The following is a 12,132-nucleotide window of genomic DNA, read 5'->3' as shown; positions in this document are numbered from 1 at the left end:
CTCCCAAGCGTTGTAAACGACCTTTAGAAACACCCTGTATATATGGTCTAGTGTTCCAACCTGTTTCTCTGACCATGTGCTGAATACAGGTTGGACAGAGGCAGGCAGAAAAAAGAAAAGAAAAAAGTTTTTTTAAAAGATAGTGGTCTTTTTTGATATGTAAATACTTCAAGAAACTAGCACATTAGCCATTGCTACAATAAATATACTACTCTCTCTTTGCGTGTGTGTAATATATATTTTTCAAAGTTAAGCAATGAACCAATTTTCAACTATAATTAGTACGAAGTGGTGCTGCATTTTGGATATTTTCTGTTCACTTTGAATTGGTGTGTGGACTCCAGGGGATTCACCAAATAGGATTGATTGATCTGGTTATTTTACGTTGGTTTTCCGCTACTTTTGGCCAATCGCAATGATGAAAATTGATGAAGGGACACTCACAAAGAACACACGTGTCCAGGCTGTGATTCGAATATGGGACCCCTGGCACTGTAACATGCTCATACAAATTCCATTTATATCAAGATGGAATGTCAACAATGAAAAAGTGCAAGCTTTGGGCTCTGGCTATGGGACATGTGCTGGTTCGAGTGTCCTGGGGGAAACCTAACTTTTCTCCTAAGATTAGGGCCTGTGTATGGGACTGGTGGCCACCTGCCACTGAGGAAATTGGGGAGCTATTAAGAAGTAGCGTGGCCTGGTCATAGAAAACCTACGATGACGACTGCGGGTTTGTCATGCTGGCAACATGCCACCTTGTAACTGGTTGAATGATCTATCTCTGGTGGTAGGGAGTGAGGCCGGCAGTTGGTAGGTAGGCACAGGCCCTCAAGAGGTGTTAAGCCTTGGGTCTATGAACTTGCACAAACATTTCCATGCATTTCAATTATCCACATTTTAAAATCGTTAAAAATAAAACAGCTACTGACAAACTCGTATTGCATTCAAATTCAACAGAAAAACAGAACTCAAATATAATGTGGAGTTCCAGAGAAATGATGTGTCAATTGCTGTCACATGGTACTGGGACAGGTGCAATCCTAGCCACTGGGATTACAGATGTCTCAGCCATATGCTAGGGAATAAATTAGGTATGGGCGATCAGAAATTTGATCACAATAATTGTCACAGACTATACAATACGATATTTTTTCCATATCGTGATATAGGCAATATATCATCTACATGATATATATCACCAAATTTCATGATGATATATTGCTGACATGACTTATATTGCTAAATTATCGTGACAATAAGTCACCGATACAATATATACCACCAAATTATGGTCTAGTTGACATTGCCTGGATGATACTTTTTTTCAATATCGCTATATATCGTCTGGACGATATATTGCCCACACAATAGATTAAATCAATCATTGCAAGTAAAGTGGAAACTTGACCTTATGTTCCTGTATTTCACAATTTCCACATCATACATTTAATCTTCACGGTTCAAACATAATAAAATATAAAATATTTCTGGATTTTACACTAAGCATTTCCATCCTAAAGACAAAGTGAAATCAAGGTTGAACTGTATATTTAAAAAATGAACAAGTTAGTGAAAATAGAACTTACCTTTTCTGAAGCCTTGTTAAACTGTACAATCAGCTGGGGAACAATTTTCGACATCTGCTTCGTGAACTGAGGATATTGTGCTGTTATTTCCAGTAGCTCGCCTGCAAGTTGAAATGCGTTACAATACAGGGAAAGAATGATTCACAGTTGTACACCATACAAAGAGAGAAGCAGGACAGTCTACTTGCAAACTTTGGTGGACTGTCCTTTATTCCTCCTGCAGTCACCACAGATGAACATTTTTCTTATGCTTGTAGTCACAGACACTGTTGTGTTTAACGATCCCATTCAAAGTCAATGTCTTCATTACAACTCAGAACTGTCCGTGACTGTACCCGAGTGCTCACATTGCCATATTTATATCTTCCCTTCCTTACTTTGTCAAAAAAAATTGAACACTCCGTAAGACCAGTGTTTCTCTCAACAGTCTGAGCAACAAAAGGTTCAATGGATCCAATGATTGACAAACAATTTAAACCTAATTTTATACTCATCAACAAGCATATGCAGGATGGCCACTCTAGGGCTACGATAAAATTCAAGTATAATTCCCCATCTTTCTGGCGAACTTTCCAAAAATTCAAAGGTACAAGTACATATTTTCTCTATTTCACCTCTCAACACCCACACACAAATACATTAACAACAAAAAGGGTCTGTGTGTTCTTCAAGAAGGTGAATGCTCTGAATTTTGATCATGTGCAGCACAGACTTTAGGTGGCCGTACAAATGCAAATTGAGCAGTGAGATCTGGGTTCCTTAAATCCACTTCATTCATCCTCCACACACAGTCCAATATCCAGGAAACTGTGTGTAGACCTGGTTTACCACTACAATTTGTATTTATTGTACATATTTATTATATATTAATTAATATAATAGAAATAAAACATCAATGCAGGCATGCATCATTAGAACTTGGATAAATCAAATTACTCGGTAATTCGAACAGAAGTTATTCTCCTTGAAATCATCTTTAATGTGACGTTTTCATAAATTTGAACTTTGGATAATACAAAAATAAAAAAAGTCCACTGTATATGAAAACACTGAAAGTACATAATGCCATGGGTCCAGACTTATGGGACACCCTGTAGATTGATTGATTTGCTTTATTTTACTTCGCTTCTTGTGCCACTTTTGGTTAATTTGTGAAGATGCAGATGAGTGATGATATGATGAATGGGCACTCACAAACATCCATGCCCAGGCCAGGCATTATAGCACGATGTTCTCACCACTCTGCCCCGGGGGACTGCAGGGACACCCTGTAGAAAACAATGATCACTAAACTGTACACCTTACACAGCTACATAGAACAAACTTTTTCAAGGTACAGTAAATGATTATGTTCGATAACGTACTGCATCTGATATTTTGTTTCACTAACAAACGTGCCAATCAAACTTCATGTCTTGGACATTTATTTCCTCTGTCCCTACTAACATTAATTCAGGATAAAGGAAAGCATTTTGGTTCAATCTGTAGGGGTTCATTGTGAGTTGGGTTGACAAATGCTCATTGTGCAAATCTGAATTCCCGATTGGTAGACACCTGGATTCATGAAATTTAAGACATTGAATACGTACCCATGACTGTATAAGACAAATCCACAACTTCTTTTGCATCCTTTTGTTCACATCCCTTCAAGCACTGAGTCATCCACATCACCACATTCTCTGTGAACACATCGGCCGAGCACTGTGGCAAGAAGGTCTTCAATATAAGCAGCCCTTCAGCCCTGAAATCCACCAACTCATTAGTACCACAAATACAAGGAATTACTGACCAAATCAAAAGTAATTAGTGTACATGAACGTGTATGGGAGAAAATCACAATATTTTAGCTAAACACTCAGAATCCCAGTTAAACAAGTATTACATATTCACTTCACATGTGAAGGTAATAACAAGAAGGAAAATTTAACAGTAACTAACTACTGGATAGTAGAAAGGAAGTACCAGGGGGTGACTTTTCATGTGATACTTCCTAGCATTATATTGGCCAATAATGCACAAAATTATTTTTGCTGAAAATATATAATTAGAGAATTTTATTAACATACATATTAATTGTAATAACTATCTAACAAACACTGATCAAAAATTGCAACAGGAAGAAGTAAATTCTAACAGGAACTTACTGTAGTATGCTTATTGTAAACGAATGGATTTATACATATCAAAAAAGTGTGTTAAAACATTTAGTTACTATAATCAAAGTACGGGATTAAAAATGGACTTCCAATTCATGAAAAATTAACGTTTTAAATAAGAAAGGTGCTCACCTATTAAATAAAATGCATTAGGCTTAGAAGACAATAATTTTAATGCAAATTCCAAATACATTTTGTTTTTCTGTTACCAAAACAATGGATTACCAACTTTACTTTCAAGTGTTAAAAGTGAATCTCCTGTTGCCCCTAAAAACAGGTTTATATTGACAAACTGCATTCAATATCAAATTAAGTATATTTTTTATATGCAATGGATTTCACAGTGAAAGCTTGAGTTTGCATTCTCTATTGTTGTCAAGAATGTTAGAATAACAAATGCATTTTTCTATTGTAAACAGCACAAGTGAAAGATCAGGCAAAACCAGGGCTGACAGTTGGTAGCCCAATGGCACAGTATGCCAGAGACCAACATTCGGAGATCTGGTTGAGCCAGCATTTTCTGCTTGATTCTTTATGTGGAAAATACATAGTAGTCAGAAATTGCAATGAAGGTGGCAATTGTCACATCATTATGTTCTTCCGCCTATGGCTGGCAACTCAAATTGCCTCTTAGTGCAAAGACAATGAAAATTTGCATAACTTTAAAATCAACTGTAATTTCCTACACGTCTTGATAATTTCAGAAAATATTGACCAGTTTTTCATTTTAGGTAGGTATTGCTTGCATTGTAGAAGCAATGGACAATGTGTTTTTATTTATTTTTTTACTAAGGGGACAAAGACTGTGTTCAAATAACAAAGATATTATGAAAGAAGAAAACTTTACAAGATGGCAAGGGAAAAATGGTTTTAATACAAGTAGAATGAACAACCAAATAAAAAATATAAAAACTGGTTACAAGAAAACTAATGCAAACAACAAAAATGGGCAAAGATAAGAAACTTGTTGCAAAGAAATTACTAGTCCATATTCTATTCCACAAGGGATTTTCATATATATCTAAAAAAAACTTAAGATATTTGAAATGTGCTTGCAGTGAATATAAAATGAAAAAATCAGTCTCAGATGAGGAATTCACAGGAATAAATAATAAAATTTAAAATTTAGTTCTACAGAACAGATCAAGAAAGAAAGAAGAATTTGAATTATCTGATGATATTTGAGATCCATAATTACAATTCCATAAAACAACTTCATTTAAAATAGTAATAATAATAAATTGCTTGATTCACAGATAAAACTCTTATCAATGTGATATTATTCACAAGATCCATACATATAAGTACCGTGCGTTCATTTCGATCTTCAGCCGAGAGATCGGGAGAAGCCTGGCGGGCGGCGCTGACGGAGATGCCGACATTTGCGGTCTGTAATGCCCGCTTATTTTCATGGACATATGCAGACATTTATATAAATATTGCAAAACGAGCACTAACCTGTGTTATAAGAGTATGGTTTTAATTTTAGTAGGTTAGTGGCTGTATGTGCCGATGATTTTGACACGCCCACCTCTTGTGAAACACGGCGTAGAGGTTTGTTTGGAGAACGTTCTAACGCTGCACCAATATCATCGAGTTTTGCTTCGGTTAGAATCAGTCGTTTTTGCTTAGGTGTTTTGAAATTTAACGATCCAGTTTCTCGTAATTTAAGGACAAGATGTCTAACCGTATCTCTGTGTGGAGTTGAAACGCCTGGGAATTTCTGTACAAATTGCCTACACACGTCTTGACACGAGTCTGTTTTCACGTACGTGTCATACATTGCTTCGCCCCTTGTGGGTACGTACTTACATGTTATTTACCAAGGCTACAGATATCTTAATCTCAGGGGATAGGTTCTTTGTTTGAGAATTCCAAATAAGAAAGTATTTTATAGCCAAGAGGATATAGTTAAATGCGGATCTATATTCTGAGAACTATACAAAATACAGAGAAAAATATATAGCGACATTGAAATATATTGAAAATTTACATCGGTTACATTCTTCTTGAAAGGAAATCTTCTTCTTTCTCTTCGTAATTATGGAAAGGCTTCTTCTTCTTCTCTCTCTTGATTATAGAATAGGCTTCTTCTTCTTTGATTATGGAAAAGGCTTCTTCTTCTTTTCTTCTTTTGATTATGGAAATAAGCTTTTTCTTCTTTAATTATGGAAAAGGCTTCTTCTTCTTTTCTTTTTTGATTATGGAAAAGGCTTCTTCTTCTTCGATTATAGAATAAGGCTTCTTCTTCTTTTATTATTTCTTCTATATACAAGAAAATCTAGTAGCGTCGTCTCGCTTCCTTTTCTTTATGCCTTATATATGTTTTCTTTCCTTTCCCCGTGGGTCTTTCTCATTACTTCCCTGGCAATTCCCCAGCAACCAAGCTATACTTATATAAAGGAGTAGGGTCGGCTAAACTGACACTAGCGCCACCTCCTATGTAACGACCAAAAGGGAATAACCAGGATCGCTAATAAAAAGCGCTGCCAATGGCCCAGTGTGACTAAAAAGAAGCGCAACCGTAAAGTGCTTCGGGGCGTCTAATTGACCACAGCGCCACCGGGGAACGGACAAATGCAAAAGCTGACGATGTTCTCCTCGTCAGAGAATCAAAAAGAAATTGAGATACGTTTCTGAATTCATTTGCTCGCTTAATAAATTTCCTAAACGTTTCATATGCGGCTATATTCTTAATTCTTTTAAATTACTATATACATCATTCTATTTACTTCTATTATAGTATTTGAACTCTTCTTTTATATATTTCTCAATTTACTATAATATATATAATCCCTCTTCTCCGCTCCTAGTTTGTACAATGAGCTCTGCTCTTCTTTATATGGCGTGCTGCCATCTATCGTCGATTCCGAGAAACCATTCCTCCTTGCAACCTTCATTGTGTCATCGAAACTGGCACGTGACACAATATCCCCCTCCTTGAGGATGAAAAATTTATATATTGGAAAGTTCATTTGTAAATTTATAAATTTTTCCCTCGTTCTATGTGACTTCTCTTACTGTTTCTATTATTCATTAACACACGAACTACCAAAGGGGTCATTTTGACCCCTCAACGTCATTGATCATTATTTAATTTGAACATTAATTAAAATATGCTCAACAAGTGGCGTCACTTTTCTTCTCTATAATCATTGTGATTACACCCTAAATATCAGATTTAAATTATTATTGGTTTTCTTTAAAAATGATGATTTACCTAGAACTACCAGGGGGGTCATTTTGACATCTGCCTATTTTTAACCCTGGATAAAAAACACGACTTTTTCGATTCTTGTAGATACCTTTTTATGAAGGTGTATTATAGATGCACCTGAAATAATTGTGAACAGCCATTGTGGTTGTTTTGAAGCAAGGTGTTTTAGTGTTTGTAAATTATTGAGTCTGCAGGGAGTAAACGACTTACAGGGGCAGAGATTCTAGCACAGTTGCAGGATATTGACGATATCTGGTGATGAAGGCAGTGACAGCTGGACTGAAAACCAAGATGTTACAGACCTTGACAAAGAAGATGTCTCCAGTAGTTCTGATGTAGATGTCGAATATACTGATTGTGATTCAAGTGAAGAATCTGAACAAGGGAATTCTACTCATATTAGTGGTAGTGAAGTGGCTCCGGATCAGACTGTGTGGACGGTATTGGATGTAAATTACAAGACATGCGGAAGATTACAAAAACAGAATATAGTTCCTACCAAACCAGGACCGACGTCACACGCTACGTGTAATGCGGATGAAACTTGTGCAAGTGCATTCAGACTGATTGTAACTGATATCATGCTGCGAAATATAAAAAAAAAGTGTACAGAAGCTGAGGACTGTCGAGTTTTAGATGATCCTAACTGGTAACGTTTATCATCTTAATTCCTTTAAACTTCAAGTAATCTTTAAAGTATTCCGATACAAATTGTGTACCATTATCCGTTAGAATTTTTAATGGAACTCCATAGTGTTTGACAAATCCTTCTTCTAAATATTTTACTATCTCCTTTGCTGTAGCCTTCTTGAGGTTATAACATATTACAAACTTACTGCACACGTCGACGCATGTGAGAATATATGTAAATCCTCGCGATCTTGGGAGAGGTCCAATCAGATCAATAGATATCATATCTAGAGGATTTTTTGCAGTTACGTGTAACTCTTCTCTTTCCATTTTTAATTTTGAAGGTTTAGTTTTTATACATAACATACAATTTCTTACATGATCGACCATGTCTCTCTTCATACCTTTCCAGAAGAAAAATCTCCGGGCAAGTCTCAATGTTTTATCGATCCCGAAATGTCCAGACTTCTCATGCACTTCTGCGAGTACTTTTTGAATTAGTGCTCCAGGTACGCAGAGTTGCACTTGATTAGATTTATCTACGCTTACTCTAAAAATCATTCCTTCCTTAATTACATATTTTCCTTCTATCTTCGCTCTTCTCATTTTCTTTTCGTTTTCATTTCTATCTCCATTCAAAATATTTAGGATGCCACTTAATTCTTCGTCTTTCTTCATGCTTTCTATCCATTCTTGTCTGGATATGTTCCCGAGTTCTTCATCCATGATGGCGTTTATGGATAACTTCAACACTTCTTCTGGTTCCTGCATCATATGTAAAGGAGATCTACTTAAGGCATCTGCAATTTTATTGTCCTTTCCTTTAATGTCCACTATTTCAAAACTGTATTCCTGGAGAAGTAATGCCCATCTTGTCAAGCGAGGATTCCATTGCCTAGCAGAGTTTAACCATATACGACTCTTATGGTCGCAAAGAATTTTAAATTTTCTTCCTTTCAAGTAAACCGCAAACTTTTCAATACCGAATATAATGGCCAAACATTCCAGTTCGCTAATGGTATACGCCCTTTCGAACGCCTTCAGTGCACGGCTCGCATATTGAATTACAACATCTTCTCCATCCTCGGTTTTCTGGAAGAGATAGGCCCCTAGACCTATATTCGATGCGTCTGTTCCTATGATGAAAAGTTTTTCAAAATCTGGCTGGCCTATAGCTGGACTAGATGTCAGATCTTCTTTTAGTACATTAAAAGCCGTTTCCTCCTCTTGTGCCCATTTCCATTTCATATCCTTTCTCAAAAGATCGTATAAAGGCTTGGCTTTTGAAGCGAAATTCCTAATAAATTTGCTCCTCCAATTGCATATCCCTAGGAATCTTTGCAATTGCTTCCTGGTTGTAGGCTTTGGAAAACATTTTATAGCCTCATTTTTATCGCTGCAAAGTCTTACGTTTCCTCCAGACACTATATGCCCTAGGAACTTGATTTCTTTCTTTGCAAAAGAACATTTCTCTAACTTAACTGTAAGTCCTGCTCCTTTCAATTTACATAAAACCCAGTCTATTTTGCTTATATGATCCATCCAGTCCTTTGAATGTATACACATATCATCTACGTATATTGCTAACCATGACCTTGTTTCCAGACCAAATATTCTGTTTAGTGCCGTTGTAAATGCAGACACCAATGAATTTAGTGCGTAAGGTAGTCTCCTAAATTGGAATAACCTGGACCCATACCTAAATGCTGTGTATTTTCTAGATCTTTCTTCAATCACCACCTGGAAGTATCCTAACGTTAAATCAAAAGATGTGAAGTACTTGCTTCCCGCAAATGAATGCAACAACTCATTTATTTTTTCTACTTGGTTTCGTGGTAGTAATACATGCTTATTTAGCTCTCTCAGGTCCAAAACAGGTCTCACGCCTCCGTTTGGCTTATCCACTACGTGCATGGGGCTTATGTGAATACTATTTGAATCTTCTATGATATCCCAATCCAGACATTTCTGTAGTTCTTCTTCAACAGCTTTCCTCTTGGTAAACGGTATAGAATATTGCCTAGATACTATGGGCTGATTTGTGTCGACCTCTATTTCATATGAATACACATTCGTAAGTCCAGGTCACTGGCTAAATAAATTCCTATGCTTGACAAGTACATTTCTCAATTCTCTTCTCTCGTTTTCCGAGATTTCTATGCATTCGCTCACTTTATCTTGTATTTCTTTAACGGACGCCACATATTCATTTTCTTTCTCCTTTATTTCTCTATGTTTATCTTCGTCGTATTCACTTTCTTCATACATAACGTCCCTTTTGTTAACCACAAGACCTTGTTTTCGAACACACATTTCTTTTGTCGACTCGTCACATATTGTCTCCATAGGAATATCAAATCTACACGACTCTTCCAATTCCACATTTAGCTTTCTCTCTTTGATATGAATGTGCCCATCATACTTTTCTAGGAAAGACACTCCTAAAATAATCTCACACCGTAATCCTTTCACCACTAGGAAATTTACTGAGAAATTTTCACCTTGAATATTCATCATGATTTTTATCGATCCCTGTATCTTGTATGCATCCTTGCCGGCTGCCATGACCAATCTAATCCTGTCTTTCTCGCATGTATCTAATCTAGCTTGCGGGTACTTCTCTCTTATTTTCTTCCAGCATTCGTAACTCATGACTTCCACTACGCTTCCACAATATACCAAACATTTAACTTCCAGTTCTATTATTTTAGCGTTAACATAAAACGTCCTTCCAGGTTTTAGTCTTCCAAAGTTTGGTTCTCCTACTAAACATAATTCTAGACTATCGCTGGGTTTCTCTATTGTTTCTCCCCTCATTTCATGTTCCTTTTCATTAGCTCTCACACCTGGGGATTGCTGCAAGAGCATTACATGTTTGACGCTCGATTACTTTGGGCGGTCTCCAAATGTTCCCCTCCGTGTGATCTTTCTTGGAACCTTCTTCCATCATTACAATAGCTTCTTGTTAGCTCCATTGCCTCGTTTCTCTCTTCGTTCTGAGTTATATTTCTTCTCTCAGTTTCATCATTGGATGCTCGTCCATTCTGCTGTCTTTCTTCTCTTTCCTCTCTCCATCTAGGACTTCCCCTTGTGCCATATCTTTGGAACCTATTTCGACCTCTATATGTCCTATCATATCCCTGGTACCGTCCATCTCCAACAAACTCTTGATTCCTGACGTGATCGTTCCTATTTCTCAAGTTGGTTCCTCTTCCTCTATCCTGGTCCTGACCTCTCAAATCCAGATTTCTAACCTCGAGCTCTTGTCTTCGGAACTTTTGCCTGTTGCTATTATCTTCGTCATCATAACGTCTCTTTGCATAAGGTCGACCATCCCTGTCATTCCTCTCTCTATCCCAAGAGTTTTGAGTTTTCTTCAACATATCTTCTGTCCTTAGGTATTCTATTAAATTATCCACTTCCTTTATTTTCACTTCCTTTATTTTCACCGCCGCTATAGCTCTTTGGATTCTTACTGGTAGCGTTTGGATTACTTGCTTCACTAATTCCTCTTCACTGCATCCTTCTTTCAAATTCTTAAAGCTTCTCAAAGTTTCCCATGTACGTTCCTCCAGACTTTCAATTTTCGACCAGTCGATGTGTTTTCGTTTTAGGGCTTCCAATTGCCTTTCCTTGATGTCTTTGCTACAATAGTAATCTAAAAACTTTCTATTGAATTCTCGAAAGTCCTTGAATTTGTGTTGGTTTAATTGGTACCACCCAGCTGCTGACTGTTCGAAACACGTGTCAATGAGACTAAGAGTCATGTGATCTGGGATTCTCATTAAACGTATGTTCGTGGTAAGCTCCTTCAGGAATTTCCTTGGGCATTTCTCTGATATATTTCCATTAAATTTAGGCATATGCTGTAATTCCTGTGGTCTAGGTATCCTTGATTTATATCTTTCACATCCTTTGTATTCTTCTTCTAGCGTGTCTAAAAATTTCTCATTGTTGCTACTTTCTTCTCTACTCTTCCATTTTCTCTTTTTCCTTTGTGAGATCTTTTTCCATAATCTTTTTTCCTTTCTTCTTCTGTTGTAGACTCATCGCTAGAGCTTTCTTCTTTTATCTCTTTTTTGATATAAGTATCTCCCTCCCTGCATCGAAAACTGGATCTATCGTTCCTTTCTTTTACTGATATATTCCCTAATCTTCTTTCCACTTCTTCCATTCTCTTCTCTGTCTTATCCATCCTGGATACTGTTCCGTTTATTTTTCTATCCATTTCCTTTCCTCTCTTATCTGCTGCATTCATTTTGGCTCGATTTTCCACAATCTCCTTTTCTATACTTAGAGTTTTTTCTTGAGCTTCTTGAAGTCCATGCAAGTTTTCTTCTTTGAGTTTTAGAACTTCCCTTTCAATTCTATTATTCACTTCCAAACTTCTATCAGGAGCTTAGCTTCCTCTATCTTGATTTCGTTTTCTATTATTCTTGAAACAGCTAATTCTATTTGAGATTTACTTGCAACCAGCTTTCTCTCCAAATTTTCGTTTCTTTGTTTATTTTCCTCTCCGAGATTCGAAACCTCCTCTTCT

General features: G+C 36.7%; 1 protein-coding gene across 1 annotated transcript in view; it reads right to left on the bottom strand.

The window, feature by feature from the left end:
• Nucleotides 1–12,132, bottom strand: part of LOC145994011 (proline-, glutamic acid- and leucine-rich protein 1-like) — an 87,582-nt gene that overhangs the window by 65,799 nt on the left and 9,651 nt on the right. The window contains exons 3-4 of the mRNA XM_083130081.1: nt 3,179–3,330; nt 1,590–1,690 (exon numbers count right to left, since the gene is read on the bottom strand). Coding sequence (XP_082986207.1) covers nt 1,590–1,690; nt 3,179–3,330 — 253 coding nt within the window. The remainder of the gene's footprint in view (nt 1–1,589; nt 1,691–3,178; nt 3,331–12,132) is intronic.

This window comes from Lepisma saccharinum, chromosome 10, assembly GCF_977018435.1.
Source record: "Lepisma saccharinum chromosome 10, izLepSacc3.1, whole genome shotgun sequence".
Lineage (NCBI taxonomy): Eukaryota > Metazoa > Arthropoda > Insecta > Zygentoma > Lepismatidae > Lepisma > Lepisma saccharinum.
Note: the sequence above shows the minus strand (reverse complement) of the source record. Positions and strands in the feature narration are given on the sequence as shown.